The sequence below is a fragment of the Micromesistius poutassou genome (genome assembly GCF_964030765.1).
Source record: "Micromesistius poutassou genome assembly, chromosome: 15".
Classification (NCBI taxonomy): domain Eukaryota; kingdom Metazoa; phylum Chordata; class Actinopteri; order Gadiformes; family Gadidae; genus Micromesistius; species Micromesistius poutassou.
This window is the reverse complement of record NC_140285.1, coordinates 5943271-5960374: the sequence shown is the minus strand read 5'-3', so window position 1 is coordinate 5960374 and position 17104 is coordinate 5943271. Positions and strand designations below refer to the sequence as shown.

The following is a 17104-nucleotide window of genomic DNA, read 5'->3' as shown; positions in this document are numbered from 1 at the left end:
CCCCCCCCCCGTCAACAAATCCGCCACACATTGCTACCTGGTCTGTGGGAAACACTGCCGTGATCCAAATGCAATCGCGGATGCGACGTGAATGCACGGTAAAGTTGCGCAACACAGGTGGAGCTTATTGACACAACATCATGAACCAAGTCTGAGGCTAAAGCTAACCTCAATCGACCCAGACATCACAGAACTCTGTTCACAGAGCCACGCACACCCCTCTCACTAAGCATGATAGGCCCAGAGTCGCCATTACCAATTTCTTTTTTATTATTATTCTTATGGGTACATTCCCCAGGATTACTTTGAGAAGGTCACAGTAGGGCCTACTATTCTTAATTTTCAATTTGTGCCTGAGTAGGCTACATTCTCCTTCAAACCTAAACATTATATTCTGACCTGTTGTTAGTATTGTCTCGTTGCAAGTGTTTAAATACAATACATGAGTTTACATAGAGTCTACAGTTGGTTGCTTCAGTCAAGTAAAGTTATGTGAATAATAAATCATATTATTAATATTAATGCCTTCTTTGTAAACTTTATTTTAATTCTGGTGGTACTTGGAGAGCCAAATCATTTCTAAGGTGGTACTCATTGTAAAAAGTTTGAGAACCACTGTTGTAAAGCATTGGCACACGGTGAGTGAACTCGATAGTAGGCTAAATTGCCGGCGAAGGGTTCGAATTATCTTTTCATCTTTAAGGGGGTCTCTCTATCTCATAAAGAAAGTTGGCGCACCGCGCACATAGCCTTACCATGCGCAAAAGCACGGTATTCGTAACGTCTTCTTTAAGTTCTACCTTAACATTTTGCGTGTTTCCCGAAATGTTCTTTGCTATGAATTTCTTTTGTACGTCGTTCGTTGGTAAGGTTGGTCTGAAGCACTCGTAGAACCTTCTTAGCTCTACCGTAGTGATGTTTCAGTCTCCACCTTTAGAAATCCCTGTTGCACATGTTCATTCCAAGTTCGCATCCGTAGCCAATTGAGGCCAAATGAAACGGCATGTTTGAATTAAGGATATTGTCTCGGCTGTTCTGTATTTTGGGCCGTGGGTACAGCAGGCAAGGTCAGCTGGACTCGCTTCCAATAATTTCAAAAACTCGCAACTTCAAAAAATTATTTTATTTATTTTTCAATTCAAAAATGAACAAAACTGTCTTCTACATTAAGGAAATGATACTGGGAAACGAATAAACCATTATAAGCAACTAGTGAACTTAATAAGCGATCAAAATACTTTTTGAAACCACCGCCTCTTTCCCTTGACATTTAGTTTTCACCTGACATATGTATATGTATATATGACAGATGTAATTAAGGCAACCTGGTCTCACAGGAATCCGTGAAATGAGTCAGTCTACGTCCCGTTTACAAAAAATAATGCCCATAAAAGGTTAGAATATTAAGGGCTGCCTAATATTCGAATATTATAATTTTTTTTTAATATTCAAATTATATTCGAATAACGAAGTTCAGAGTCAAAGCCCTACTGCACACACGCATACAAACACACCCCTGCACACACAAAAACAAACAAACACACACATCCACACACACCTGCACACACACATGCAAACACACATACCCCTGCACATACAAACACGCCCAAACACACACACACACACACCCCTGCACACAAACGTACTAAAACACACACACCTCCTCTACACAGCTCTACACAGTTTTTAGTCCTGAATCGGTTTGTGACCCTCTACCTCCTCCACCCTCCAGCCGAAAGCCTCGGCTGGCAGGTGTCCTCCCTGAGCGAGACCAAGGCCCACCAGGTGATGATGGCGAAGGCTGCAGCCTTCATCCACTTCAACCAGAGACAGCTCTCCCGCATCTACCCTTCGTCCTACCGGGTGGACTCCTCCAACTTCAACCCCCAGCCCTTCTGGAACGCCGGCTGCCAACTCGGTACTGCTTGTTTGTGTGTTTTTAAATAGAAACGCTCTACCTTGAGCTGCAACAGCCTCCACAGACACATTGTTTATTCCTGCTTGTTTATTCCTATTTTTTCACCTTGGTTAAACCATTGACAGCCTTTCCACACATGCTTCATGCTGCTGGTGTCACTCAAGTGTATAGTCGTTGTGTTGTCATTCCCTGTGCACATGGTGTTACAAGTTCAGCATAGGAGTATAGATGGGGTTGATGAGAGTGACCTTTCCTGAACTTTCCATCTGGGACTACCTATTTGAAAGTGCCATCTCCTCCTATCTTAACTGTCACCACGGACGTTGTGCTTTGTTTTCAGTGGCTCTGAACTACCAGTCGGAGGGCCGGGTGCTCCAGCTGAACCGGGCCAAGTTCTACAGCAACGGGAACTGTGGCTACACCCTGAAGCCCACCTGCATGTGTGAAGGTACGGTCAGACCACACACTGTCCTCCTTACTGGAGTTCTCTTTGCTCGCTTATATGCCTTGTTATTGATATTGGCCCGATACCAGTGTTGGGGTAGTTACTCCAAAAAAGTAATTTGTTACTTATTAATAGTTACTTTTGTAAATTGTATTGTAATGAGATTACTTTACTCGTTACTGCATTTGAAAAGTAACTTCACTACTTATTACTTTACTTTCAATAAAAAATATGAAAATAAAGGTCACTTTATCCCCTACAATTAAAACAGAAATGCACTTAAGCCGTGGTGACACATGCTGTAACTTTATGTGATGGTCCAAAGGCTGAATGAACCTGATCTATTTTGCAAGCTATGACATCGTGTCTTCCTCTCACCCTCTTGCAGGCAAGAGCAGCCTTCTCACGTTTAAAACTAATGCTGTCTATCCAGTGCACCATCATTCCAAAGTAACTTCTGTTGTTGGCGGACCAAATGTCCGCAGTGGTGGACACATGATCCAGGGACTCAAAAGTTATTTTGAGCTTTGATTCCATGTCAGAATAACACTTGTCCAAGTAATGGGATAATGTTTTCCTGTCGAATGTTGGCTTGCGCGTCGCAGGTTCTTTATCTAGTATTTTTCTAAATCTGGGTTGCGACAGTTGAAAGACGCCTGTCGCCTGGGCATAGAGTGCATTTGACTCGAATATTTTTGTCCTTTCAAGTTATAAACTGAAAGTAATCGCCACTGGCCAAAACCCCCTGTCTCCGTCTCCGTCTCCATTCCCTCTCTCCTTCGCACCAGCAGCTACGTCACTCAAATCGATCGCTATGGCAACGTGCCGAGGCAAGCATCACACACACAGGCAGCATGCATGCACGCACCACTTAAACAGATCAGAACTTTACACACAGGCAAACACGGCTTGGGTAACGCAGGAACAGGCATTCCTATAGAACTAGTAAAGTAGTGTAGTTACTGATATTTTTAGTGTAATGCGTTACTTTACTTCCTTACCCAAAAAAATAATATTGTTACTATAATCCGTTACTTTACTTTACACTGCCCGATACCATGCTTAAGACAAAAATTGGTCAATCTAAAATGTTATCATTTCGCAAACACTTATCCAAAGCGACTTGCAAGTGAGGTTGAGGAAAAATGGAAGGACCCCAATAAAAAGATAAGATGCCAAGTGTCCTGTGATGACCTAGTGGTGACCTGTATTGACCTGGTGGTGTCCTGACTTGACCGGTCCTGGGGGTGTTCTGTGTTGACCTGCTGGTGTGCTGTAATGCCCTTGGGGGCTGAATGTGATTCTAACTCTGTGTCTGACCTGTCCTCCGTGGGGACCCTACCACCAGGTGTCTTTAACCCCCACCTGGAGGACCCCCTGCCAGGCCAGATGAAGAAGCAGCTGGTCCTGAAGATCATCAGTGGACAACAGCTGCCCAAGCCTAAAGACTCCATGCTGGGAGACCGGGGAGAGGTACCACTATACACACACACACTACAGTCTCTCTACTTCTCATCCTTCCTCTCTATACTCCTTGTTCTCATTCTCTGTTGATCTTAGTCTTGTTCTCTCTCTCTGTCTCTGTCTCTGTCTCTGTGTCTCTGTCTGTCTCTCTCTCTCTCTCTCTCTCTCTCTCTCTCTCTCTGTCCCCAACCCTCCCCCTGCCACCCTCCCTCTCTCTGCCTTCCTTCTTCCCTACCTCTCTCTGCCTCCCTCTCTCTCTCTGCCCCCCTCCCTCCCTCTCCCTGCCTCCTTCTCTCTGCCCCCCTCCCTCCTTCCCTCCCTCTCTCTCTGTCTCCTTCCCTATCTGTCTGTTTGTCTGTCTGTCTCTCTCCCTTTGTCATTTTCTCTGTCTCTCCCACACACATGAATGCAACATAGTCTCATGTGAATGATTCACAAATGAATGAGCCTCACTTCCAATCGGTCCTTGATGCATGTCCTCCACTCAGCCCCCGGCTAGTGTCAGGTTATTATCGTCATGTACGTGTTAACTATAATTTGTCTGTTTGTGTCAGATCATCGATCCCTTCGTTGAGGTGGAGGTGATCGGCCTGCCGGTGGACTGCTGCAAGGAGCAGACCAGGGTGGTGGACGACAACGGTGAGACCCTCAACCCTCCAGCACACCATCAACAACATGACGATGATAACACACTTATAATAGATTAATAATATGATATAATAGGATAATGGTAATTATAGTAATTATACTAATACTAACAATGATAACCCCCACACTTGTATTGTAATAACACAATAATAATAGTAAGAATCACATTAATAATAACATTAATAATAATATATACTTACCCTTTTGTTTGTTTTCAAATCAAAATACTTTTTGTCCTCTCTGGGAAATTCAAGGTGTTTTCAAAACAACAAACAGGAGATGACGTCATGCAGTATCACTCATACACAAGCCTACAGACAATACAGATATCACAACATCAGGTTACAATTGCAGAATGATTCAAGTTTATAAGCGACGACCATCCCTGTGACAGTTTGAATTCACTCTCCTGATCACTGATATCTTATTTATATGATAAGGGATATAAGGGATTTTGAGATAATCTGTGATATTTTGTGTGTATTTTGAAATACGTTCAAAACAACAACACAGCCTTAATGATCTGGATATTGATCATGTTATAGACATGGCCGATGATATAGCTATTGATAAGTACCTGACTCACTGTCCATCGGGAACTAGATAAGCCACTCAATGGGGTGTGTGTGTGCGCTTGCAGCTGTGGTTATGTTGTGGATTCCTGTGGCCTGTTGTGATATGGATTTGTCTGTGTGCACGTGTGAGAGTTGTGTGTTCACTTGCTGGTAGGTGTGTGTGTGTGTGTGGACACTTGGCATGCTAGCTTCCGTTCTGAATATAGTTTGATCTATAATGGATGAGCTCAGCATTGGGCGACATGCATAGACAGCATCTCCCTGTCTGCTTACCCTCTCTCACACACACACACACACACACACACACACACACACACATAAACACACACACACACACACACACACACACACTCCCTCTCTTCAATTATTCATGATGCTGAGCTTGCTCCCTACACTCTATCCTTGACTGTCCGCTCTCTCTCTATTTCTCTCTCTCCCTTTCTCTCTCCATCTTTCTCTTATTATTTGTGTATCCCTCTCCCTCTCTCGCCATCAATCAACTTCTCCCTCTCTCTCTATCTCTGTGTCTGTCTCTCTCTCTCTCGGTATATACTTCCCTCTCCCTCCCTCTATCCGATTCTATCCCGGACTCTGCCTGTCTCTTTCTCTGTGTACCTCTCTCCCTCTTTCCGCCCACATTGCCCCCTCCCTGTCTCCCTCTTCCTAGCCACACATCTTCCCTTGTCATTCTCTTCTTCCCTTCCATCCCCCCCCCCCACCCCCCCTTGCTCCCTCTCACCCCCCTGCACTCCTACCTGACCAACTTCCTAATCCCTCCCTCTTTCTCTCTCCCCCGTCAGGGTTCAACCCCATGTGGGAGGAGACCCTGGTGTTCACCCTGCACATGCCCGAGCTGGCCCTGGTGCGCTTCCTGGTGTGGGACCACGACCCCATCGGACAGGACTTCATCGGCCAGCGCACCATCTCCTTCAACAGCATGATGACGGGTAAGGTCGCTGCCCCCGGGACTACCACACACACACACACACACACACACACACACACACACACACACACACACACACACACACACACCGCTACCCCCCCCCCCCCCCCCCCTTAGAGTGGAGGCATGGCAGTGGGGGCCCGTCCTTTCATAAATTGGGAGCCCACTGTTGTAGATATTGATGAGACTTTTTATCACAAAAAATCGAATGTTTCAGGAAGCTACGGTATGCCCCTCCTGAAATAGGCTTTCTAAGGTTTATTAGGAAACTACAATCCTTTTTTTTATTGTTCTTCATCTAGGGGCTACCATAAGTAATTTTACCATTCCTTTCTAAAGAGAAAAAAATGTATATTTAAAAAGCTCCACAATGATGATTATTCATGCTAAAACTCTTTGATCAATAACTTTGTGTTTGGCCTCAAATGTTCTCTGTGGTCAAGGTATCCTGTTCTAGCCTGTTCTGTAGCGGCTTGTCCTCTTCTGACCTGTCCTTGGCTGCTCTCTAGTCTAATACACAAGTGTTGTGTTTTGCTCCAGGTTACCGCCATGTGTACCTAGAAGGTATGGAGGAGGCCTCGATCTTTGTTCATATCGCTGTTCATGACATCACTGGTAAGGTAGGTACCACAAACCAGGGACAGCTGGTTCTTTACCACCTCGGCCTACGGTCTGTATTGTTTATTAAGCCTCAGACAGAATGCTGATGAGCAATATCCTCTAAAACACCCAGGTTAATAATTTATTGTATATCAAATTTTATATGATTGCTTGTACTTTACTAATATATTTGAAGAAGATGGTTGTCCACCAAGAAATTACCCATATTCACATATCACATATATTCTAAACTACAAACGTGGTTAATTCAGTATTTATTTATCATACCACGTCTGTTTTTCTCCTAGTTAACTGAAGTGTGTGTGGTCATAGCATTGATCTCATAAATGGCGTTCAGTCAAGGACAAATGGACTAATTTTGTCACAGCAGATTGTGTTACTCTTATGCATTAGTCTTGTTACATTTAGAAAGGAGATGTATTTATACCATGGTAACACATTTAGAGTCTGTTCCTTGGGAAGACTGAACTGTATTTACTCTTTCACCTCATCAACAAAAAGTAGTATTATGTTTGTGTGTCTCATTATATCTTGGACCTGACTGATCACTGTTTTTTTCCTTAAATATACAATATGGCATTAAGTCACTTTTTTCACACTTTATTTTGATACACTGCCTCAAACCGCAGTGAAAACAATCAAGCAAAACCACTCTGGATTTTCATGTGTTCAGCTTCTCAACTCTCTGTCTGTTCCCCCTCTTTCTCTGCTGTTCTGATCTATGTGCCCTCCCTCCCCACCGCTACCCTGTTCTAGTCTTCTTGTCTTCCTCTCTTCTCTAGCCTCCCTCGTCCCCTCTCTAAATGCTCTCTCCTGCTCTTCTTCTCTTTGTAATTGCAGTGGAGCCCTCTTTGTCCAGCAATCGCTGCATGTAGAGGCAGGACTTGGTTAGCAGTCCTCAAGCTGCCATTCAGAACTCAGGTGTAGTGCTGCCCAATCGGCATCTTGCATGCGCTGCAAGCACCCTCCCACTCTGCCCAGGGCCTCCCTTCTCCTCCTCCTCTCCCCACCCAGGCCACGCCTCTTCCTCCTCCTCCTCCTCCTCCTCCTCCTCCTCCTCCTCCTCCCTACCACCCCCCCCCTTACACCCACCCCTCCGCCGATAGCCAATGAAAAACATTGTAACGGAAAAAGGCCAACTCATGCACCTCATGAGTTGTTGAAAATAACACCATGTAACTTGCTTGAGCTCCCTTCCCCCTAACATTGTCGTTGACCCTCTAAAGTAGATCCAATGCTGCTAACGGCCTGTTAGTTCACTGGTGGGACCCACAAGATGTGAATGAGAGGGGCAGAGGGAGGGCGTGAGACAGAGCAAGATAGAGAGAGAGAAAGGGAAACAGGTATCCAAAAGAGAGGTGGAGGTCGTTCAGGGATAGAGGTTGACCTCAGTGTTTTGGTGTCATTATTTCTCCTACTGACTGGCACCATTTTGAGTCAACAGAAATTGACACGGGTTTCACCCAAGCTGCCCCCGAGATATTAGGTTTCTGTTGGTCGCTGCGTTTCATTGAGCACAGAGTTGGAGAGATTTACAGACATCTATCTCGTTGTTTTGTCAATAGATCATTATTTTTTCTTTTAGTTGATCTAGAGTTTTAGATTTATTTTTCGTCCATATGTTCCTTGCTGTATTTCTCTTTTCTTCTTGTCGTGTTTTGTCTTTTTGTCCATGGCTTTTAAGATTTTTTTATGTCTTTGTCAACCACGTACACAGATCACTAGATAACATGTCAAGGCTGGGGCTAGTTGGATCTACTTTGCTCTTGGTGTTTGTGAAAGCCCATTGAGTATTTGTTTAAAGAGTAACTACAAACCAGACGACTTTTCTGAGTTTGCTGCCACCTTCAGGTTAAAATCCATCAACTGTCAATGTGAACCGCTGTTACTCATCTGATGACTTGAATCTTTCATGAGAAAAAAACGATTTAATTGGAATAATCCACCTACAATGTATTGCTGTATCAAGTGGACCTGGACGGTTTTATTGATTTTTTTAAAACCTTTTTGTTATACATGTAACTTCCAATGGGAAGGATTCATTGCTTCTCAGCTAATCTTGGCACAAGCTCATTGCCCACATTATATCTTGCACCATTATAACGAGAAGCTAACATTGATGTCAACTTATGTCTTGATCAGCTTGTATGAATTCTAGCCACCCTTGCCATAGACGATTTGCAATTGGTTAACAAGGTAACATCCTGATGGATATTAACGAGCAGTCCTTGCCTGTTGCTATCTCAGGCTGAATGCCAGCCATTGACATTAATATTCATGAGGTATATAATCAACTCAAGGCTTGGCTTGGCAGGGATTCTATGAAAACAGTTTCATATTGCTCTGCAGTGCCTTTAAAGTTGACCCATGGTGGTCCTTTTTTAAGATTCCGATTGATTTCTATTTTGATAACTATTTTCACTCCTTGCTATGGGTGTAACGATACACAAAAGTCACAATTCGGTACGTACCTCGGTTTTTAAGTCACGGTTCTGTATGTTTTTCGGTACAGCAGTTTTTATTATTTTATTTTTATTAAACAATTGGATTTTGATTTGATTTATTCAATTGCATCAAACAAATGCCTTACACAAATGGAAAGACATCAAATACAATTGAGGATAAAAACACAATAAAGTCCAGGACTTATTTCCATTGTGGTCCTCAACACAAAACATCAGGACAAGACAAGACACTCACAGAGTGTGTGATAATCAATAATAAAAAAATATATATACATTTATTTAATTTTTTAATTTTTTAATTTATTTTTTCACCGGGGGGATATATATATATAATTTTAATTTTAATTTTATTTTTTCTCTGTACGTACCGCAATGAAAAGTCGAACCATTAGACCCGTACCAAAAGATTTCTGTAAGAATGAGTATCGTTACACCCCTACTCCTTGCAGTATCAAGTTAGAGTATCAAGGTGGGTCTATCATGTTTTTAACCACTAGATGGCAGCAAACAAAAAAAAGTGGGGAACCTAGTATTGTAATGTCCTTGTGTCAGAGTGTGTCCGTGTACAAGTACCATCCTGCCTGCACAACGTTGGTGTTGTCTCTAGTGTCACTGCACTGTTCTCCCACACTATCCTCACCATCGTCCTACTGAGCCAGCTCATCCGTCCCGTGCTCTACATATACAAACACATGGCCCTGCCACCACCTAACCTTCATTCCATGCCATCACTTGTTTGTTTTGCATATGACTTGCAGTCATATTCTTCAAAGATCAGTGCCAGTTCAATTCAAAACAGTCTAGAATCTAACGGCTGGGAGAGCCGGTTGCAACTGCAGCATTTGATTGGCTCACATTGGCGTCAAGGGATGTCCCTTGCAAAACAAAAGGTTGAGAGTGACATCCCCTGATGCCAAATTCAGGGGAGCCAAGGGTTCACCTGAGATTGTGCTCTTTGCAGTTTGATTCTAATGATTGGTTCATATTATTTGACTGTTTTATTACAAGAAAACTAAGGTAATATGAACAAATATAATATTGATTGGATTATTCCAGTGACCTTATGCTGCTATGTTCAGCATAATTCAGGGATACATTTTAATACCTTCATACCTAAAGACCTTAATTGAATATGATTCTGTACTTCTTTCTCATCACAACAAGCTAACACTAGAGATCATGTATGGGCTGTGACCCATATGTCCAGGGCGTGAACCATGGTTACTAATAGAAAAGAGAAATTGGCCTTGATATGATCATTATCTAAAAAAATTCTGTTAATTATCAAGTTAACACTTTAAATCCAGAATGAACCCGTTCAAGGCGAATAACTTGTTTTCATCATCGGTGAGCGTATTCTATCAAGCGAATCCTGATAGGATTCACTCAGGATACACATATTTACCTGATGAAATGCTAATACAGGGAAATATGTAGATATATGTGATTTGTGTGTAATCTAATGAGATTCCAGTGTTTGAAGCATGCAAATACAACATTAGCAAAAACAGCTAATTTGTCTACCAATACCAGCCATGTTAACAGATTGTCTCTATTGGTTTCATGGGCGTTATCCAGAGGCCTGTTACTTCCTCTACATGTGTGTGCGTGTGTTCAGGTCCATTTTGTTCTGTTCCCTAACTCCGCTTCTCTCCGACACAGGCCAGGGCGGCCAGCGGCATAAAAGGGCTTTTTCACAGAAACCCAAAGCAGTCTTCCCTGGACAGCCATGCTGCTGCTCAGCTTAGCCGCAAGCACCCGTTTGGCGCCCACCTCCTGCGCCGCACTGCCAGTGCCCCCACCAAGGGCCAGCCCAAGGTCAAGAAGGGCCTGCCGGAGATCGCCATCGACACCAAAGACTACAGCTCGGAGGGCGCCAGCGAGGACCGCGAGTCGGAGGAGCAGGGCGGCGGGGCTGCCAGCACAGACCCCCAGGATACCACATCCCAGCAGCAGCAGCACCAACACCACAACGGGGCGGCCCGGGACCATCCCGGCACCACCAACGGGGCTTTGCACCCGGAGGAGGGTAAAGGTAAGAGCCCGCGCTTCCCCCGCCGCCGCTGCCCCATGACGGAGCCCCTGAGGCGGGTCGCCCGGCTCCGGCTGCAGGAGCCCCTGGACCAGGGGGTGTTCGCCCGCGTGGCGCTCAATGGCTCGGGGCGGGTGGGCGTGGCGTCCAACTGCATCACGTGCGTGGTCGGCACCAAGGAGAGCCCGGAGGCAGAGCGGAAGGCTCAGTCGGGCGACAGGCAGGCAGAGCAGGATAGGCAGGAGAAACGTCCCCACACTGTCCCCATGCACGTTCAGCCAGATCCTGTGGCCCAATCAGAGTCCACACCGTCAGGACCTGACCCCGACCCCAAACGCACCCTGCCCCACCTCAGGGCTCAGCCCGAGCCAGGTTTCCAGTTCAGCCCCCAGTCCTTGTTCGGGGCCATCCCCTTCGGCCCCTCTGACGCCCGGAAGACCCTCGGCGTCCCGCCCGGACGGGGGCCCCCGGACCCGTCCGAGAGGAACGCCCGCAGCTGCAGCTTCCCCCGCAGGCGCTTCCCCAACGCCGTCGCCCCCGCGCAGGCCCCGCCGCGGGCCCCCCCGTCCCCCCGCCACAGCGACCAGCCGTGGGAGAGCGCCCCACCCCCCGACTACAGCACGGCCTGTTCGTCCGCCTCCTTCGCCGACGCCACCCCCTGCGGCTCCCTGTTCCTCAGCGACTCCAGCAGCTCTGACAGCTGGTACAGCCCGGGTCAGCTGGGGTCCCCCCCCGCGCTCCTGCCGCGCGCCGCCCTCGACAGCCGCAAGCGTGCTGCCGGCACGCTGCAGCGCGAGATGAACGCCCTCTTCGCCCTGAAGATGGAGGAGTTGCGCTCAAACACGCCCATGTTCTTCGCCGGTAAGGCGTAGACGCTAGAGACTCCCCCTAGCAGTCGCCCGGGCCCGTATAGGGGTGTTGGCTAGAACCCTCTCCCTTTGTGAAGACCAGCTGCCCCCGTTGTGATACCGCTCCCATTTGGAATACCTTTCCCTGTTAGGCACCACCTTTTGTAGTCTTGTTCACTTAGACTCCATTGACTCCATTAATCTAAATATGAATTTGAATCGGTGTTCCCTCGGTTGTGTATTTTGATGTATCAAACTCAACGTATGGGTGACAATGTACCCCATTGCTGGTGAAACCACTGCTGGTGAAACTCAACCCGACTAGAGTTTATACCTGTTCCTTGCTTTTATTGAATCGCACTTAAAATAATCTATACTTTCATTAAGACGCTCTATTCTCCTTTTTCCCTAAACACTTCATGCTCACACTCTGCAGATAAGATAACTGGTAAGTCTTATAACCCCAAAGAAAGCTAGAACCTAGCTTTCTACCCTACTCTAGATCGGATTTAGTTGGCTATACTCTCTCTTCTGGGCGAGTTTAAATACACTGCAATCTAGCTTTCCACTGTTCTCTAGACCAGATTAAGTAGGCTAGAACCTAGCTTTCCTCTGTTCTCTAGACCAGATTAGGTAGGCTAGAACCTAGCTTTCCAGTGTTTATTGAAAACTGTATTGCAAGATGATTGAGCTCACATCCACTAGTCCTAGCCGAAGACTCTGAAAGCTCCTCCAGAGTTCCATCCGTTGGGAGATTAGGGTTGGTAGGCGTCCAGACATATAATGGATGCATTCTCATGTTACAGAACATCCTGTTAAGCACAGTTTATGGAAAGCTATTGGTATTCCTACTGATCCACATGAGAATTCAGGGCCGAATTTTCTTGAATCGCTTTGAATATCATTATGCTTACAAAAGAAGGCTTATTATCAGACTTTCTTTTGCCTTGATACTCACACTGTACCGTCTTTGAAATTCAAAGGCTGTGATCCTCTGTAATTCTCTCATTCTCTGATGTGTTTCTCTGTCTGAAGTGCTTTTATCTTCTCCCCTATACGCTTGTCCCTCTGCTATCTTAATATCCTAACTTCCTTCTGTCCCTCTTTCTTGCACGCTCTCTCTGCCCCTAGTGCAGAACTGAAGGGATGACCAGAGCCAGGTAAACTTAACCCTGCAATCTTCCCCCTGCGCACTTAGAAATAGCAATCCCTAAACCCTCACTGTCCACCTCGCCGTCCCATAACTTGTTTCCCAATGACCTATGACCCTAACCCTGTGTCACCTCGATCCAGTGTGTTGAACAACTAAATACTGAAGACATCTGTGAGTTTGACACCATCAGGTTAAAATGGGGGGCCATTAAAACGGGGCAGGACAGTGTCACGGCTAGGGTGTACGACTCCCAGCTGAAAGGTACTGGGTTCAATCCCCTTTGTCTGTAGCCCAACCTGTAGAAATCCCTGAGAAAGAACCCTTACTTACCCCTGCTCCTTAATGTTATGTATCTGTATTTGCTCTAAATTGCTTCGGATTAAAGCAATGTATAGATACACTGAGTAAACCATGTTTGTAGTTTACTGGGTGATGTCCATGATAATTCCCCAATATATTTTGGCTTGCCCAGTAAAGAGAGAAATTAAGATCACTTTTAGATGAGAAGTTGATGGCAGAAGTTGATAATGGCAGCAAACTCACACATGTGCACTTAAAGGTTTGGTGCTTTGTTCACGTTCTGTTATCCCACCTTCACCTGCATGGATCATTCTGGGGTAGCACTCACTCAAAATGGCGGCCGTGGCAGTCACCAGGCCTTCTCCTGTCTGTTCATATCAAGTGCTGTAGAATTGCTGCAGGGAAGCCTGCGTAGCCCGGGGTTGATTTCTATTAAGTTAGCAAACAGCCATCAGTCACTTCAGTGGTACAGGGAGATAGTGTTTTGTTAGTGTAAAGATGTTGAATTACAAATCATCTTTGTAAAATAATTTTTTATATTCCCATATTCAAAAATGCATCTTCAAATAATTTTCTATGTCCCAAATCCAAAGTGTAGCTGTATAGCATTAGCATTTCTATAACTTAAGCACACTCCTAAGATACTGATTTTCACATGTGAAAAGTTACCTCTTGCTCCGTCTATGCTCTGGTCCTTCCACCTGGTCATGAATTGACTGTTCTCCTCTGTCCCCGTCCTCCACAGAGTGTGTTGCAGAGCAGAGATCAGCGGCCCCACTCCCACACCTCCCACCACCGCCCCGCGAGGAGGCCATCGACCGGACCCTCCGCCACTCCACCTCCACCTCGGCTGCTCCCGTCCACAACCACCTCTGCCACCACTCCGCCGTCTCCCCCTCGCACCGCACCCTTCCTCCAGCACCACCACCCTCGCCATCCACAGCAATAACCAGCGGTGCCACGCCCGCCGCCTCCCCTAGCGCGGGGGCGGTGGCAGACACCCACCCCGGTCACCCCAACGCCAGGGGTCACCCCAAGAAACCCCTCGCCTCTCTCTCCAGGACCGCCTTGTCCCCCGGGACCCTCCTCCCGGCCCATTGTCCGACCTCCCCCAGCGCCCTGACCCCGTGCGGTCAGGACCCTTGGGTCGCCATCGGCACCTCCGCCCCCGCCTCCTCTGTCTGCACACCTGATCCAAGGCAGGCCCCAAAGGCCGACCGCGGGGACGCCCAGGCCGGGCCTCTCAGCGGTGTTCCCGTTGCTCCGAGCGCCGGTGCCCCCGCTATTCAGAAGACCCCGGTCCGGAGGGCTCTGTTCGCGACGCTGCCGTCCCACCCGCCCGTCCGGCGGTCGAAGAGCGAGGGGCACGTGCTCGCGGCCGTCATCTCGGACGGCCGCTCGTGCGTGCCGGAGGTGTGCACGGACGCCACCATGAACGACCGGCTGTGGAGCAAAGTGGACCCGGGGAGCCACCGCGACAGCATGTCCTCCTCCTCCAGCATCTCCTCCAGCGACACAGTCATCGACCTCTCCATGCCCAACCTGGTCCGCAAGAGCCACGCCAGCCTGCCGCTGGGCAGCGGCGTCACCGCCTCCTCCACCTCGAGCTCCCCCTGGGTCAGCTCCTGCCGCTCCTCCTGCGGCGTCGCCGGCTCCCCCTACGTCACCGCCTCCCCCTACGACGCCACTCCGGTGGCCAAGAGCAAGTCGAACCCCAACCTGTGGCCGGGGGCGTCCCGCCCGGACGACGAGCTCCACCCCCGGCCCCTCGGCACCCCGCGGGGGGAGCCCCCCCGCGGCGACTCGCCCCGGGAGGACTCCCCCGGCGGGCTGACCCAGCGGCGGCACACCTGGAGCCGCCTCTACATGGACGGGCTGAAGCAGCAGTCCTCGTCCGCCACCGCCAAAAGGGCCTCGCTGGCCGCCCCGCCACCCGCCCCCACCGCCTCCTCCTCCATGTCCAAGAGCCTGGGCGACCTGACGTCTGACGACATCGCCTGCAACTTCGACAGCAAGTACCGCAGCATCAGCCGCAGCTTCGTGACGCGGCCCCCCCGCGAGCAGCTCCTCCGCCGGGCGGGCAGCCTGCACGGCATGCGGCCCCCCAGCACCCTGACGGAGCAGCTGCGGCGGCTCACGGACGTGGAGCCGCTGACGGCCAGCGACTTCTCCTCCCCGGCCCGGCACTCGGCCGGAGGGCGTCGTCCCCCGGAGCAGCAGCAGCAGCAGCAGCAGCAGGAGGAGGAGCCGTTGGCGCGGAGGACGTCCTCCAGGAGCCAGAGCAGGGTGCGCTACATCGCCAACCGGGCCAAGCAGGCCCAGGAGAGGCAGCGGCTGCAGGGCCTGGCGCAGGGCCGCACCGGTAGCAACGGCAGCCCCATCGGGGAGCGGGGGAACCCCGAGGGGGCGTGCTGTGTGGCCCGCAGCCCCTGCACCAGCCACGACCTGCTGGGGCAGATGGCGGGCCTCAGAGCCCCTGTCCCGAGACCCCTCAGCGGCCCGCCCGACCCGGACAACAAGGAAGTGTTCTTCATGCTCAAGCTGTGAGGACCGGGGGCCCCGCGTCGAGGGCCACGGACGCTCTAACACACTTAACGGAAATAGAGCAAGAAACAAACAAAACGCGCCAAAACCTGGTGATCTCTGAGACATTGTGGCTGAAGCTGGCTCAGACCATAGAGGCTTTTAATCTTCCATTAAAGTGGTGTCTTGTGTTGGTCACCGTCACCGGACTCTTAATGGTAGGGACTGATGTGCTAACGCGATGAGGCTCAAGATCAACTCTTCTTTTTTACTAAAGAGAGCATTTAAACAATCCGTCCGAGCACTTTGTTCTGTCTGCACCAAATGTTTTAATAAAGGCCAGAGTAGAGGAGAAGTGGGGACAGACATGTTTCTATACGGTTGCTTAACCTTTAACGTGATCAACCCCATTCGTCCCGATACGTTTTGATGTGAGCATCTAGTAGCAATAGTGCACAAGTTAAAGAAAGAAAATAACTCTTGTGTCATAGTGCATTTGATTGGAGCAACATTTCACCTGAACACTACCAAGTTCGAAGTCTTCAGTCGTAAGGTCCCCTTAGCAATATTTTCAAAATAATGGCGTTCAAAATAATGGCAAAACACGTACGAATCCGTACACGTTTCTCCAAGGTCTTTTGCTTTGACCAAAATGGGAGGGGAATTTCTTCTCCCGCCCTGCAAGATGAAAAAGTATCTGTGTTTGTTCTCATTTCACATCAGCAGACCCCATTTTAGCTGAGTGTCTGTTAACGCAGCATGTTGCTCCTCAAAGATTTTATACTTTTAATTTGCGGTAGAGTCATCTGCCGCTGCCCTCATTTTCCTTGCTCCGATGTCTTTCTTATTTTTTTTTTTAAGTGTACTGCATGTCTTTAATGCACTGTAATAACTATCTTATCTGCATTGGCTCTGCGTCATTTTACCAAGAAAAGAGAAAACCTTTTTATACGTTCTAGTTAGACTGTCAGGCGGTTCTAGGTCGCAATCCCAGTGTTCCGGCGGGTCTGTGGAAACAGGAATGACTTGTGTCAGCGCACGTTTGTTCGTAGGACTACTGTCTTGGTTGCACAGCAATGCACGTTTGGTGTGTGTGCAACATTTTAGGGAAAATATTTAATTCAGCTCATGTATAATTATGACCTAAATAAACCTGAAATTAACAT

General features: G+C 48.0%; 1 protein-coding gene across 1 annotated transcript in view; it reads left to right on the top strand.

Moving 5' to 3' along the window:
* plch2a (phospholipase C, eta 2a) overlaps positions 1-15962 on the top strand; it is a gene marked incomplete at both ends in the record, with an annotated part of 47675 nt that extends 31713 nt beyond the window's left edge. Inside the window, 10 exons of the mRNA XM_084479794.1 lie at positions 1733-1918; positions 2259-2366; positions 3712-3836; positions 4382-4466; positions 5851-5997; positions 6537-6616; positions 10745-11975; positions 12399-12410; positions 13281-13376; positions 14161-15962. Coding sequence (XP_084335920.1) covers positions 1733-1918; positions 2259-2366; positions 3712-3836; positions 4382-4466; positions 5851-5997; positions 6537-6616; positions 10745-11975; positions 12399-12410; positions 13281-13376; positions 14161-15962 — 3872 coding nt within the window. The remainder of the gene's footprint in view (positions 1-1732; positions 1919-2258; positions 2367-3711; positions 3837-4381; positions 4467-5850; positions 5998-6536; positions 6617-10744; positions 11976-12398; positions 12411-13280; positions 13377-14160) is intronic.
* Between the last annotated feature and the right edge of the window lie 1142 nt (positions 15963-17104).